Source organism: Dermatophagoides pteronyssinus, unplaced genomic scaffold (genome assembly GCF_027571235.1).
Source record: "Dermatophagoides pteronyssinus isolate colony J.1.1.1.1 unplaced genomic scaffold, Derpt_VIB-CSIC_2022.12 sq0008, whole genome shotgun sequence".
Classification (NCBI taxonomy): Eukaryota; Metazoa; Arthropoda; class Arachnida; order Sarcoptiformes; family Pyroglyphidae; genus Dermatophagoides; species Dermatophagoides pteronyssinus.
In genome coordinates this window covers 709,910-726,178 of record NW_027461532.1, presented here as the reverse complement: position 1 = coordinate 726,178, position 16,269 = coordinate 709,910, and the positions used below count along the sequence as shown (strand labels likewise).

The window sequence follows — 16,269 nt, the reverse complement described above, 5'->3', positions numbered from 1 at the left end:
ATCTAATCGATGCCAAAAACAACAACAACAACAACAACAAGTCTAAGATCTAGGCCATCATCATCATCAATATTGGACCTATTTTTCTTTTCTCTAACATAGACATTACTTATCATTCGATAAAAGGAAAAGAAAAGAAAGTCAAGGATCCAACAGAATATGAAAATTTTTTTTTGTTTCGGTAGAATCCCACATCATCATTGCCACAACAAAACCACCAACCAAACCAAAAAATAATAGAAGAAAAAAAAAGTAAGCCAAGTCACGATTGATGTGGCAATGATGATGATGATAATGATAATAGCAGCCCCCTGAAATATGAGCTTTACTGTAATGCATTTTTTTTCTTCTTCTCATTATTATTTTTTCATCATCATCAACGATGATGATGACGACGAAGAAGACGATCACATCATTTTTTTTCCTACATTCTATTCTCTCTGTTCTAAAAGGCAATGTATTTAATGATAATAATTTTTCAAAAGATCCCAAAGATATCTTTATGAATGTTATTTTCCATCATCATCGTTTGTTGTTGTTGTTGTTGTCGTTATTGTTGTTGTTGTTGATTATTATCATCATCATAATCATCATTACAACGGTAGCTTTGTTGCTTCTGTTGTTGTTGTTGTTGTTTACTGTATGAATGTTTATGAATGAATTATTTTCTACATTGTCATCGTCTTATTATTATTGTTGTTGGGAAAAAAAATTTTTTGACGATAAAAAAAATGTCATAGTTTGTTGTTGTTGTAGTTATCCTTATTATTATCGTTGTTGTTGTTGTCGTTGTTGTTGTTGTTGAACATTTATCAAACACACATAAACATTCACACCAAAAAAAGCCGGAATAAACTTTGCAAAATAAAAAAGTAAAGTAAAGTAAAAAAAAATATTAAAAGTCGACAGAATAACCAAGTTTACAAAAATAGGAATATCACCCACACATATCGATATTATTATTATTAAAATGTTTGTTCATTTCGCTCTCTTAACATCATCCATAATACTTTTTTTTCTTCTTCTTCTTCGTAAACCTTTGTTGTTGTTGTTGTTGCTCTTGTTGTTGTTGTTGTTGTTCATATTTATTGCCGAACATGTTAATGTTTTATTTTCGTTCATTTTCATTTTCGACTACCGATAAAAATTACATGTGCATCACACATCTTTTTATATCCAAAAACGATAACGATAGATTGCATCAAATGAAAAGAAATGAAAAAGAATTTTTCTAATATCATTTTATTATTATCGATATCGATATCGATGACGACGACGACGACGAATATCAATCGATTCTGATTATGATCAAAATCGTTTTTTTTCTTTTCTTTTCATTCGTTCATTTCATTTATGCAATACAAAATGGTTTTTCGTTGTTGTTGTTTGGGATTCTGTTTTGTTTATCATACATTTTTTTCGTTCATATCTAGCAACCTACGCATATAATCAAAATGAACAAAATACAATAAAAATGTTCCTAAATACGATGTTGATGATCAACATTCTTGCATTGAAAATATCAATATCAATGACTATTTTCATTCGAAATGTTTTACTAGAAAATGTAATTTTCCTAACTTTTTTTTTCCATTTATGATATTCTTGGTATTCTTTTTTCTTTTTCTTATTATATTTTCCCTACAAATATAATAATAAACATAAATGGATTCTTTTTCATAGTCCAAACAACAACCAAAACAAAAATCGAATCAAAAAAAAAGAAAGAAATCAAAAATGGACATTCAGGGCTAATAAAATAAACCCGAGGAATAAAGATAAGAATCGATATTGTCATTCTGTTTTTTTTTTTTTTGGGGAGGCCATCAAAAAAGAAAATATTAATAATTTTATTACCAGTACGAAGATGTTAAGAATAAAAAAGTTTCCATTACAATTATTTTTATTTGTAAAAGAACAGCATTCAATATATATTCTTTATGTAATTTTGTTTTGTTTTTTCGATAAATGATGGTAATAAGATCCATGATTCCATTGTTTTTTGTGTTAACGATGTTTTATTGGAATTTTTTACGATCAAAAAAAAAAAAAAAATAAAAATAACCAATCTATAATGCACGCACACAAATGAAAAAACAAGATGGATAAGAATTCAAAATTCAAATTTGAAAAAAAAATTTTTCTGTAATCTAATACTGTGTGATTGACAAGTGATTGACTGACTGACTGACTGACATTTTCCATACACACACAACACATCATGATCGATTTTTTTTCCTTTTTTTTCATTTACTTTCAATTCTTATTTCACTATAAGAATAAGATTCTGTACATTTTATCATCGTATCAGGATCTACATTTTCGATTTTGTTTCGTCTTTTTTCACTGATCTAAATATATCGATCGATCGATTATCCACTTTTAAAACATTTTGTTCAGCTGCTGCTGCTGCTATTAGTTGTTTAGTGGATTGTCAAGTGGCGTCAAATTCGTAAATACTATCAGAAACAAACATCAACTGCCAGAACAGGCAGTGTGGATGAAAAAATAATGATGATGATGATGGTGATAATCAAAGAAAAGCAAAAATCAATCAAGAATTCTCTCTCTCTCTCTCTCTCTCTCTCTCTCTCTCTCTCTCTCTCTCTCTCTCTCTCTTTTTCTATAATCGTCAAGTGGTTCTCTATTCTGTTTTCATTTCAAAATTGAATTTTGATTACTTATGGAAAGAAGTTAAGTTCAGGGAGAGTGTAAATCATCATCATCATTATTATTCTGTTAATATCAATTACAAAACCTGACTAAAAATCTCATTCTGAAGATTTTTATCATCAAAAAGATAAATGGAAAAACTTGATTGAAAATTCAATTTTCTCTCTTCTCTCTCCCTTACTTCATTAATATACAATGTATTTTTTTTTCTTTCCTCTAGGTTACTTTACTTTTTTTTTGGTTATCAGTTTCTAAATTACAATTCTATAAATCAGCGTTAACTATTATATATACAAAAATAATTTACTATCAATGATTTGCTTCAAGCATCAATTCAACGACAACAACAACAAAAAAAAACGCGTGTGAATGAATGAATGATGATGATTTTAATTGAATTTTTCAATCTCTCTCTCTCTCTCTCTCTCTCTCTCTCTCTCTCTTTCGTTCATCTTGTTTATTCACGATTCTTTCATTGAATATCGTTAATTTAAATAGAAGAAGAGAAACAAAAAAAAAAAAAAAAAAAATGATTAAATTCTAGCTAAAACTACACAAATCGGGTGTTTGATTGTTTTCCGCTGCTATTTTTTCTTTTCGTTTGTTTTAAACTTTAAAACAAACTATAAATGAAAAATTCAAACTTAACCGAATTCAATGTCAAGCAGATCATCATCAACAGCAGTAGCAGCAGTAACGGTAACAGCGACTAACCTATTTTGTTGATACAGAAAAACAATGTTACAAACAAAAAGAAAAAAATCATTAAATGAATTCAATTCTATCATCATTGCCATCATATGATGATGAATAATTTATTGAAAAGAAGAAAGTCAAAAAAAAAGTCAATTTTTTTTTCTCCTGTTTTGTTTTGTTTTGTTTTGGATTGGATTGGTCAAAGCCAACCAAAACGACGACACACAGAGAGAATCATAATTTGCATATTTTTCCATTTCGCATTTCCACTTTTGTTTTGTTTTTCGTTGGCTTTTTTTCCTATTTGGTTGGTTTGGAGTGTTGTTGTTGATATATTTCGTTCATCTTTGTTCCTGTTTGTTTGTTTGTTTCTTGTAAAAATTTATGATTCTCTATTTTTTTTTTTTTTTTTTTTTTTGTTACCAACACTACATTCTTCTTATAAATATTAATGCTTAATTGTTTTTGTCGTCGTTAGTCTTTTAAGTTTTTTCTCTGTTTTTTGGTCAATCTTCATTTTCCCCAAAATGTGACACATTTATAGTGAATGAATGAATGAATGAAAAAGTTTCATTTAATCTCTCACTCTCTTCATAGATACTTTTTTTCCATCTATCTGTAGTGGTGGTGGTATATCTCTTGACTTAAGCAGGAGACAAAAAAAAAATTCTGGGAAAAAAGAAGAAGAAAATTGTCACATTTAAGATGTATGCGATATTTGATAGAATTCAACCAGATAGAAAGAATATTCTCCAATGATTATGTTGATGATGATAATGATGATGATGATGATGATGATGGTTTACTTACTCTATTTTTTTTTTCTTTTTTTTTTTTGGCTCTGATGATGGATCACTCAACCGATTTTCTCAAGTGTACAATTTTTTTCTTTGTTTTTTCTCTTGGAAACCAACCAATCATACTTGTTTAACATTTTCCTCATCAATCCAATCATTATCCATTTTTGAAATTCATTTTTATTGATTTTTTGCTTTTTCATTTGAATCGATCGATTCAATCGATTCATGAATGAATGAAGGAATGAAGGAATTTTTCTTCTCTCATCATAGATTCTTAAGTGTTAAAATTCAAGAAGAAGAAAAAAAAGTTAATAACATTTAAATTAGAATTTTTTTTTGAATTCTCACTTTGCAATGGGAAAAAATAACTAGACTTTTTTCCTCATTATTTTCCAAAACAAACGAGCATCTTGTAGAAATTTTTCTTTACAAGTGTTTCATGATTTGAATTGTCAAAAGTCAAATAACAAATAACCAAAAAACAAAAAAAAAACAAAAAAAAAAAAAAAATCCCGTATTCAGATGTTTGGAAAGCATCATCTTTGATTTTTTTTCCTTTTCTCTTTTGTTTAGAATCAATTGAATCGATTTGATCAACCAAACACACACACACACACACACGTACACGTCAATATGCTAAGTGGATAGATGTGTTATGGATGCGTTTCTTTTCTCTTTATCAAAAACAACGTGTTCTGAATATCAAAACAAACAAACAAAAATTTTTCTTTTCATTTTCAATTTTTTTATTATTCGACAAACACATTTCTTTTCTGGTTTATCAAAATCATCATCATCATTCTATTCTCGAAAGAAAACTTTTCAAAATTTTCTGCTGTTGTTGTTTTTTTCTTCTCAATCTTGCAATTCAATTTGCGATGACAAATTTCTCATCCTCTCTCTTTTTCTCTGGTTGGATTAAAAACACCAAAATGAAAATGTTCGGAAATTCAAATATGTTTTTGTTGTTTTGTTTTTTATTCACAAAAAAATCGGGTATATGTGACACATTCTACAAACAAACAAACACTTTAAAAAGAGAATTAAAATGCAGAATTGGAATTCACAGAATTTTCAGAATTCACACTCACACACACACATAGAATCTTTTTTTTCTTTTTTTTTTGTATGCAAACAATGATAACTACCCAAAATAACAATAATGATAATTTGACAAAGTAAACTACAGAAAAAGAGAGAGAGAGAGAGAGAGAGAGAGAGAGAGAGAGAGAGAGAGAGAGAGAGAGAGAGAGAGAGAGAGAGAGAGAGAGAGAGAGAGAGAGAGAGAGAGAGAGAGAGAGAGAGAGAGAGAGAGAGAGAGAGAGAGAGAGAGAGAGAGAGAGAGAGAGAGAGAGAGAGAGAGAGAGAGAGAGAGAGAGAGAGAGAGAGAGAGAGAGAGAGAGAGAGAGAGAGAGAGAGAGAGAGAGAGAGAGAGAGAGAGAGAGAGAGAGAGAGAGAGAGAGAGAGAGAGAATCCTTTCATTCATTTTCCAATGGAAAGTCCAAAAAGGATTTACGCACACTTTTATTACAACTTGAATGAAGAAGAAAAAGAAGAAAAAAATGCGACAAAAAACAAACGAAACTAAAATGATAACCAGGCAGCCACTGATTTCAATTTCCCGGTAAGGTCTTTACATTTAGTTTCTGCTTTTTTTTCATTCCATTTTTTTCTCACTACACTAACAATTCGATTCAATCCAATTTCATATAGTCATTTTTTTTATATATACTAGGTTTAGTTTATTTGGGAACCAATGTGTGGGAATGGGGAAACAAAAAACAAACCAAGGCAAACGAAAAAAATTTACGCATAATAACAAATTACACCATTAACGAAAAGTTTTTTCTTCTTCTTCTTTGTTTCGCTTTTCGCTTTGTTTTTTCTGGGTGAAAATCGGTCTTTATTCTAATTTTCTTCTTTTCTTTTTTTTCTCAATTTAGCTTTTTTATTTATTTATTTATTCGCACTGAAATGAAATGGAATGGAAATTATCTTTCTATTGTGTGTGCGTACCACATTAAAACGATTGACTATTTTTTTATCTAAAAACTAAACTTTAGTCGAGAAAATTGAATTTACAAGCAAAAAAAAAAAAACAAAAATTATATAAGTAAGAAAATTTCTTTTTATAATTACTATTTTTTTTTGTCTTTGTTCGTCCCATAGAAGATATTTATAATTGAAACAAATCATTGATGATTTTCTGTTCTGTTTGAATCAAAAACTGCTGCAACCAAAAGAAAATTTCCATAAAGATTATTGTCGGGAATTTTTTTTTCCAAGAAAAAATTTCTGATAAAAAATTTTATTTCATTCGATTTTTTTGGCAATTTTTTTTGGAAAATAAAAATTTTTTTTCGATCAAATCAAGTGTTTTGAAAGAGAGAGACATTGAGAGATTAGATTGCTTGTTTTCTTGATCCGGGTTATTATTGTTGTTGTTTTTCCTTTGAAGACATTTTATTATTATGGCTTAAAAAACAACAACAACAACAAATAACAAACTCAGACTTGGAAAAAAGAAAAAAGAAAATAAGATGTCTGTCGTTGTTGTTGTTGATTGAGTATTTCGGTTAGACAGAAACAAAAAATTCTTCATCATCAAATTCATCATCAAACACATGTATTATTTGGCGTTGACCATGATCGGTGATAATCCTTATTCAATTTCCAGGACAATGGTTTTGGTTTCCAATGATCCATCATCCATTCACCGCATATAGGATGATAAAACTTTTAAGAAAGGAAGAAAAAGAAGGAGAAGAAAAATGAAAATTCCTTAACACAAGCCAGCAAAACAAACAAACAACAAAATGATGTTTACCTCGTACTGAATATCACCAACAATATCCATTGGTTTGACAAATGTTTTAGCCGATAAACAAGCGCCAGTAAAATCGACCATAGAATCCATATCAAATTTTCCTGATGTTTGTTTTTGAACAACAATGAAAAAAAGCAATGAAAATGAAATGACCATTTTAATGGTCATTGAATCAAAACATTTTTTTAAGGACTTTTTCATACGAACCATTTAATCGCATTTTAGCATTTACAATCTGTTGTTTGTGATTTAGAAGAAGGGATGACAAAAAAATTGAAAAAACTAATGAAATTTCTCTATAAGTAAAAAAAAACTTACAAGAAAATTAGCTTCAGCTACTACAGCAAATTCCATCATAGCATTTTGTTTCAATTCTAATTCATCATTTATAACACGTTTTATGATTTCATTATTTTTTGGTTGATTATTACAATTTAAAAATGGTATATCTAATTTTAAATTTAATTTATAATGAATTTTTATGGCAATATTTGTTTTAAACCAAATATCTTCAACAAATAATGGTATTATACCGGATTGACTATAATCTTTATTACGTATTTCACAAAGATTTAGATTTTCATATGTTGAACCGAATAAATTCAATATCAGCCATGAATCATTATTTGATTTTTTTGATAAATTAATCTGGCCATCAATTAAATCAATACCAAACAAACTTGCTGCAATTTTATATCTAGTTTCAAATTCTTCTATTTTTGTTGTTTGATCATTATTATCTCTTTTACTATTTGATAATCGTGTTATAATACTACGATTAAAATTTGCATTTATAAAATTTGTACCAAAACTTTTATATTCATAACATTCAAGTAGTTTTTCATCATCATCGCCATTATCATCATTGTGATTTTTATCAATCAAAACTTTACCGGTATCGATTTCATTATCATACGCTTCATTCATTTCATTTTGTCTTCGTTGCCATTTTAAATTTGTTGATGTTGATGATGATCGTTGCTGGCAAACAACATTATTATTTAATGTTGAATTCTGTGTCGATTCTTTGTCATTATTTGTTTCACGTTTTGTTCGTTGTTGTTGTTGTTCTAGATTTTCTAAATGTTTGTGTATGGGATGTTTAATGATTTAAAAAAAGACAGAAGAAAAAAAAACAATTTTCATTGTGAGAATCATCATCAACAACAACAAAAAACATTATCATTAAAAAAAACAAACAAACAAACCAAAATGTTTGACAATTCTGTCAACATAATTAATTATTGTTGCTGGTGGTGTTGGTGGTGTTTCCATTGATGATGGATCTGTTTTAACCCGAAAGAAAGAAAGAAACGAAACGAAAGAAGCAAACATTAAAATGAATGAAAAAAAAGCAAAGGAGTATGGCGTCCTCTTTCTTTTCCACAATATTCATTTGGATCAATAATATTCTTCTTCTTTTAGTTTCCCTGATTCTATTACCTGATTCTATTATTGAACGACGATTTCTTTGTTTCCGTTGTTTTGAATTGTTTGTACTATTTAGTCTCTGGAATTGTTTGCCACAGCAAACAAACAAACAAAAAACACCGAATAAGATGATGATGAATGTTTACCAACAAATACAACAACGACGACGTCAGATAAGGAGTAGGGCAACAGCAACAACAACACGGCCAGGTTAGATGTTAAGGGAGAAAATGTCGACAGCAGCAGCAGCAGTTCATTCATTAATTTTCAGTTTGCAACCAAAAAAAAAAAAACGTCATCACATCCAAATCCGGTACAGACACAAGCAAACAAACAAACAAACAATGTCAAGACATTTGCCAGAATATTTCAGCAATCGTAAGCAAAAAAAAAAACAGTACAGAAAAAGGAAAAAATGAATGAATGAATGAATATGGAATCAAATCAAAATTAATGTATTTTTCTCTGTTTGCCTGGGTTCAATGAAAACCAAAACAATGTTTGTTTTTGGTTTTTCCTATGGCAAATAAACACCTATGAGAAATATGTCATGTTTTTATGTGTTATACTAACCACCATTGAATATTGCATATTTAAATCCAAATGTTTACGTAAATATTTATCGATTAAATCATGTTTATCAAATTTTGTTGAACGTTTTGAACGATCATCATTTTTTGTTGTCGGTGTTGTTGGTGTTAATATTGGCATAAAACCTTGAAAATATCCACCTTAAATTCAAGAAAAAAGGAAAATTATTCAGAAATAAGTTAATTTTTTTCAATTTAAAATTTCCAATTCAAACCTGAAGCAACAACCATATTATTACGTACAAGTTGTATTTCTTGTACATTAAAATCCATAAAATTCATGACAGATTCGGATTTTAGATTATCATCAATATATGAACGAGATTTCGGTAAACGATTATTATGTCGTTTAACAATAATATCATCACTTTTAAATTGTCTCATTATTGAAACAATATGATCATCTTCATATGATCGTTTTGAATGATGTTTTTTCGATGATGATGATCTTTGATTTAAATATTGTTCATTATTAACATCAGGTTCATCAAATTCCATTTGATAATGACAATAATGTGTACCTAATTCATCTATTTCAATAATACGTTTTTTACGTTCATCTAATTGTGTTCCAAATGAACGGATTATAAATTTTTTAAATTGTATTACATTAGGATCTTTATCCAATTCGGATAATTTAATATTCTGTATTGATCCATCCATTAATTGTACAAATTGAAATGGATGACGATACATTTCACTATAATCACTTGTGAATTGTTCCAAATCTATTGGCATTGATGATTGTTCGGTATTTCTTCGAATTCGACTTGATTCGGGTTTTCTTGTTGTAATTTTACTTTCATTACTTTTATTTTGACTACTGCATTGATAAAAATTTACCGGAACTGATCCGGATTTTCGACGATTTTTGTTCGACATTATTGTTTGTAAATATTGAAAAAATTTCTGCATCAATTCAATAAACCAATCACCAAAACGTTTTGCTAAATCAGTGAAAAAACCATTAACAGCACCAACTTTTAGATTTGGTTGTTTACGATCATTATCACCACCACCACCACCGCTATTATCAGTCGCATTGGTTATTTCATTTAAATTTTTTAATGTTGCAAACAATGATGCCATCTGTAGTTGGCCATTTTTATTATTATTATTATTTTTTGATGGTGATGAATTTTTTATACGAATCGGTTGCATTTGACGAATATTTGCTTCAAATATTTGTCCATTTCTTAATTGATTATCAGTTTGATTCAGCCAATTTGTTTTCATTAAACATTTTAATTCTATTCGTGTTTTAATCTGTATATATTCATTATCATTATCATTGAATAATCTACTCTGGGTTGCCATTACATAATCATATTTATCACCAATCTATGAAAATCAATAAAGGTAATAAGAAAAAATTTTCTCGAATTTGTAACAACAAAAATAAATAATTAATTACATTACAATTGATGGTTGAATACAAATGATCATTATCATCATCACCATTAGATTCTTCATTATAATCATCGAAATTGTTGGATCGTCCATCAACGCAATGTATCATCATCATCATTGATGATAATAATAAAATTTGTAGAATTGATCTTTTGAATCGATCCATCATAAACAATAGCAAAATAGTGGAATCAATCGTCAAGAATCAAAAATCAAAAATCAAAAATCGCTAAAAATCAACGAAAACAGCACAAATACTTTGACAAAACGAAAGCGAAAATTCAAGCCTTTTTTTCTGTTCTCTCACCACTATCAGAATATTTTTCATCGAATTATGAAATTTCAGCTGCTGCTATGATCATTATCATTTTGTTTGTTTGTTTGATGGTGATTGTTGCATCCTGAATAATAATGATGATGATGACTGATGCAAATATAAACATCACCACTACCCAAACAAACAAACGAAAAAACTAAAGCTGAAACTTGGATTCACAACACATTATCGATATCGTTACTAATTATCATTTTTATGTGATGAATCATTCATTCATTCATTCATTCATTTGATGTTTATTATCATAATTGAATTGATCGATCGATCGATCGATTGATTGAACAACCGATTGATAATCACATTGCGTAGACTAATAATGATGATGAGAATGAGGAAAATTTTTGTTCAAAATTTCAGAAAAAAACTTTGAAATAAACAAATTAAAAAAATCTTTAAAAACTTGAAAATTATCATTATCATCTATGTGACTCAAGAAATGAACGAATTACATACAAATTGTGCAACCGGCTATTTGTGAATCAAGCAACAAGGAAAAAAAATCCTTGAAATCAATGCCATTACAATGATTCAATCATTCAAGATACCAATGTGTTAACAATGTTCAATAATTATAATATAATTTCATTCAACATTTTCTCTCTATTTCGATTTTTGTTGGGCAATTTTCAAAAAAAAAGATAATTATCATTTTATTCAATGCAATTCGAAGCCATTAGATGGCGTTTGTAATTTTTTTTTGTAATAAAATTTGTAATTAAAAACAAATTATAATTTAATCGAAAGAAAATTCTTTAAACAGAATTTTCTGCAATGATTTTTTTTTGTCCCTTGTATAAAAATCTGTAAAATTAATTTCCATATTGTAATTTGTTTGTGAATTTATTTTTTTAAAAATTGTTAATTTTTTGTTTTGTAAAACCATATTTGAACCATAGAAAAAAAATGTCAACTTACGTCAATATAGCCATCATTATTGTTATAAAAATATTAATATTATTTCGATCAATAACATTAGCAAATGATAATGATTTATGGTTTCCAAAAGAATTTCCCAATGATAAATTAATTGAATGTGGTTTAGATCATGAAATGTTTGGTTTATCAATAATCGATAATTATTTATTTCAATTAGAAAAATGTGCAGTTATTATTTATCCACCACCATTAGATAAATATTTAGATAAAGATTTTAAAAAATTAAAATTAGAAAATGGTTATCGTTATACATTCGAAGAAATACAACCAGATTGGAAACCAAATTATTGTGAAATGGCAAAAAAAGCCGTCAATACACCATGGTTAGTATTGACATATTGGACAAGACCAGAATATGAAGCAAAACATGTATTAATATATTTTTTTGCCGTTATTGATGGAACAATGAAATATCAAGTACATGATTTTGATTTACAAAATACTATTGGTAAAGATAAAATAAAAGTTCGTGATAATACACTTTATATATTAATAGCTAAGGGCTCCGGACAAGAACATTTTGTAATACATAATACGGCTGTAGAAAAACGTTATGAATTAATGGGTGATCCATTTACAAAAATGGATCATATTAAATATGATTTTATTTGTATTAATAAAGATGATAAAAAAAATTATTTCATTTCAAGAATACCATGGGATGATTGTTCAAAGGATAATGTAAATTTAACACATTCATTATTGAAATCAATTTCATTATCATTTACTGTAAATGGAAAAATAATAATGATATCGACAAAAGATAATCTTGTTTTATTAACTGATGTTGAATTTTTAGATTTTAAAATGAATGATAGTATAACAAAACCACAATATCCATTACAAGTAAAATCATTAAATGATTTTTTCTTTTGTGAAAAATATAAATCAAATATTTTAATTTTTATAATAGTCGGTGTAATTGTATTGGTTATTATTATTATTGCCGTTATTACTTTTATTATGATTCGTAAAAAAAAGAACAAAGCTAAAAAACCATTTGATAAAATGATTTCTAAATCAAAATTAAAGATTGATGGTAAAATATTAGGATCCAAGACTACTAACACAATCGGTACTAGCACTACTATTCCCACTGCTGCTACAAGCAACACTATTCCAACAAGCATAACCATTAAAACCAAAAATTGACACACACACACACACACACATCACCAATCGATTTTTTACAAAATTTATTTTTCCAACCAAAAAAAAAATTAAAAAATAAATTCTAATTTCTTTTAATTTTCAAACAAACAAAAAAATGATTCAAACTTTGAACAACAGATGTCAGTATAAGTTCCAAAAAAAAAATTACAAGATCACAAAATTACAAATTTCTGAAACACGTGTCGCCATCTATTTTTTTTAATTTTATTTATCAAAACAATCATCTAATTTAAAATTTTAATTTAATTTTTATATTTGTTTTGTTTTTTTTTCTTATTTTTAAATGGCTAATCATAAAGTAAGCGAAAGATTTTGATTTGTTTTGTGTTAAAATTTGTGAACCAAGTGAATCAGAAAAACCTGGCAATTATGATTTTCATAATAACAATAATGCTGGCGATGTTGATGATGATGATAAATAATTCTTGTTCACAAACATCATTATCATTACCTAAATATAATCATAAGATTTGTACATATCTGGATGATCGTTTTTCATCCAAAATATTATCAATAAATTATCATCGAAAATATAGCCAATTATGGTTGATTACAGATGATTCATATCTACATCGTTTATCACGAATAAAAACCAAAAAGAATAATAAAATAATAAAATGGAATTATAAAAATATTCGAAGTGAAAAAATTCTTATTAAAAATACACGGAAAATATTTCCATTAAAACATATTGAACAAATACAAATGATGTTTACACAATCAACAAATTATTTTTTTCTAATACAAAATGAAAATTATGAAAATATAACAGCATATATTTTAAATGAAAATAATTATCTAATATTAAGTAAAATGGATCCTATTTATTGGTCTTTAAAGAAAAAATTATTTATAGTCGATATTGATTATAATCGTTTATTGATTTTTGAAAAAGATAATGATAAAGATAATGATAATCAATATCGATTATTATTGTTTGAAAATCAATATGATACATCAAAAACGATAAAATATAATGAACTTGGTAAAATTCAATGTGAATCTAATAAGGAATCATTTTGTTATTTATTAACGAAAAAAATTTTAATACATTTTTTTGATAGTTATCAATGGAATTTTATTGATCATTCAAATAATCAATTATATCAATTACAAGATATAGATTATTTCGCATATTATAATCATAATAATAATAATAATAAGAATTTAAAATTATTATTGAAAACATTTAATCAAATTAATTTGATTAAAAATACAAATCAAACACTTTATAATTATTTTGATTGTAATGATAATATAAATGTTATTAATAATGATGATAATAATGTTGAAGAATCGGGAAAATCATCAAAAAATACAATACGTATTATTGTTATACTTATTAGTGTTGTTTTAATTTTATTGATTATATTATTTTCATTATTTTTATTGACATCTTGGTATAAAAAACAACAACAACAACAAAAAACACAACGTCTATTGAATTCTAAAACAACAACAACAAAAACATCAATAACAACAACAACAACAACAGCTGATGAAAGTTTACCTAATCAGCCAACCATTTTTAAAAAATCATTAGAAAATAACAACAACATTGGCATGAAGGAACCATATTTGAAAATGGAGAAAAAATTAACCCCGACTTTAAATTTGATAAAAATTAATGATGAAATCGATGGTCCACCACCACTACCTAAATCACCAGAATTTCAACCAAAAATTTTAATCAAACAAAAAAAATCAATAGAATCATTGGATAAAATCAATCCTATTGATATCAACAATAAGAAAGAAGAAGAATTGATAATGAAAACTACGGAAAAACAATCATCAACATCATTATTTTCACCGGATAATGAAACAAGTTCGGAAGAAGATATACCATATTTTCATTTGAAATTGACTATTCGTAAAGAATAGTAAAAAATTCTGTATTTTTTTCTTCTGTTCAACAATTTTCAATTTACAAAAATGAATGAATGAATAATTAAATAAAATTTTCACCTTCAAAAGATCAATAATTTTTTGTTTTTGTTGTTTTTTTTTCAATGTTTTTTTATTGTAATTAAAATGAATTAATTTACTAATTACTCAATGGTAACCGATGGCAACCAAGATAATCAAGTGGTTAAAAACAAAAACGATTATTACGAAGAAAGAAAATGTGAAAGAAAAAAAGGAAAAAATTTTGCCATTCGATCAGAATCAAATATCAAATCGTAACGAAACAAGCAACAAGCAACAGCAAACAAGTTGATGAAATAACAAAATGGACGACAATCAACAACAACAACAACAACATAATTATCTTTTACGATGGATGGCCATCTTTTTCGGGTAAGAAAACTATAATTTTGATCTTTGATCTTTGATTTTTAAACTTGAATTTTCTGTTGTTTTTTTTTCTGGTAATAAAACAGTAATGTAATTATACAATTTGATGCAAAAAAACGATGGCAAATTATAATGAATATTATTTATAATCATTTAATGCATATAATATTTATTTATTGTTCAATAACAAAACAATTATATACAGCAATGATGAATATTGATTGGCAAGTAAAACGTACAAAAATTTTATTAATTGTTTTAAAACAACTTTATCAATATAATATGAATGTTTATTTAACAGGTTCGCTACCAGCGACGCATATGTGCGTCGTTTTAGTTCTTTATTTTGAGCCCGACGACGCAAATATGCGTCGTTTTTGTATTTACATTTAAGCAAATATGCTTGGTTTTAGTATTCACATTTGATCGAATTTGCGTCGTTTTTGTTTTTACATTAGATCGAATATGCTTGGTTTTTGTATTCACATTTGATCAAAAATGCGTCGTTTTTGTTTTTGCATTAGATCGAATATGCTTGGTTTTTGTATTCACATTTGATCAAATTTGCGTCGTTTTTGTTTTTACATAAATGCAAATACTCGTCGTTTAAGATTTTACATTTATTTATCGATTAGATTTTTTCAAATTTCTTATATAATTATTTTTACAAATATGCGTTGGTTTTAAAATCATTGCCATTCAAAGTTCTATTATAAAAAAATTCAATGGGCTGTGGTTAAAGATTTGTTTCTCAAGCGCTGGTAGCGAACGAGTTAATATTACATTTTATTTTTATTATAAATAATTATCAAAAATTTAATCAATTATTTCGTTATAAATTATTTATAAATGTTTATCATTGTAGAAAAAATTCATTACAAGTTTTCATATTAATTATATTATTATTTTTTACAATTTGTTTATCATATTCAATATTATTAATAAATAATATTGAAAAAATATCAACAATTACAATGTTAAAAATATTAATATTAATATTTTATATGAATTTTATTTATTATTATGCATGGATTATTGTTTTTTATGTAAAATATGCAACATTTATACAATTGAAATCAATACAAAATGATTTATTGA

At 26.8% G+C, this 16,269-nt stretch overlaps 2 protein-coding genes across 2 annotated transcripts; one reads left to right on the top strand and one right to left on the bottom strand.

The window, feature by feature from the left end:
* Positions 1-6,458: 6,458 nt before the first annotated feature.
* On the bottom strand, positions 6,459-10,892 carry LOC113795257 (uncharacterized). The gene is made up of 9 exons (XM_027345449.2): positions 10,432-10,892; positions 9,233-10,358; positions 9,001-9,158; positions 8,440-8,506; positions 8,205-8,282; positions 7,315-8,075; positions 7,204-7,231; positions 6,997-7,097; positions 6,459-6,905 (listed from the first exon to the last, which is right to left on the bottom strand). The coding sequence occupies exons 1-9, from the start codon at positions 10,594-10,596 to the stop codon at positions 6,786-6,788; spliced, it is 2,604 nt and encodes an 867-aa protein (XP_027201250.2). The 5' UTR covers positions 10,597-10,892; the 3' UTR covers positions 6,459-6,785.
* Positions 10,893-14,980: 4,088 nt separating this feature from the next.
* On the top strand, positions 14,981-15,942 carry LOC142645211 (uncharacterized). The gene is made up of 2 exons (XM_075820945.1): positions 14,981-15,174; positions 15,258-15,942. Exons 1-2 carry the CDS (start codon positions 15,107-15,109, stop codon positions 15,562-15,564), a joined length of 375 nt encoding a protein of 124 aa, XP_075677060.1. The 5' UTR covers positions 14,981-15,106; the 3' UTR covers positions 15,565-15,942.
* The last annotated feature ends 327 nt before the right edge of the window (positions 15,943-16,269 follow it).

Excerpts from the sequence above, each read along its gene's own strand:
- LOC142645211 (XM_075820945.1), top strand. The coding sequence starts at position 15,107 with ATGGACGACAATCAACAACAACAACAACAACATAATTATCTTTTACGA. Across the intron at positions 15,175-15,257 it reads TGGATGGCCATCTTTTTCGG|TAATGTAATTATACAATTTG; the intron begins GTAAGAAAACTA and ends GTAATAAAACAG.
- LOC113795257 (XM_027345449.2), bottom strand. The coding sequence starts at position 10,596 with ATGATGGATCGATTCAAAAGATCAATTCTACAAATTTTATTATTATCA. Across the intron at positions 8,283-8,439 it reads TCGTTCAATAATAGAATCAG|ATCCATCATCAATGGAAACA; the intron begins GTAATAGAATCA and ends GGGTTAAAACAG. Across the intron at positions 8,076-8,204 it reads CAGAATTGTCAAACATTTTG|AAAATCTAGAACAACAACAA; the intron begins GTTTGTTTGTTT and ends ACAAACATTTAG.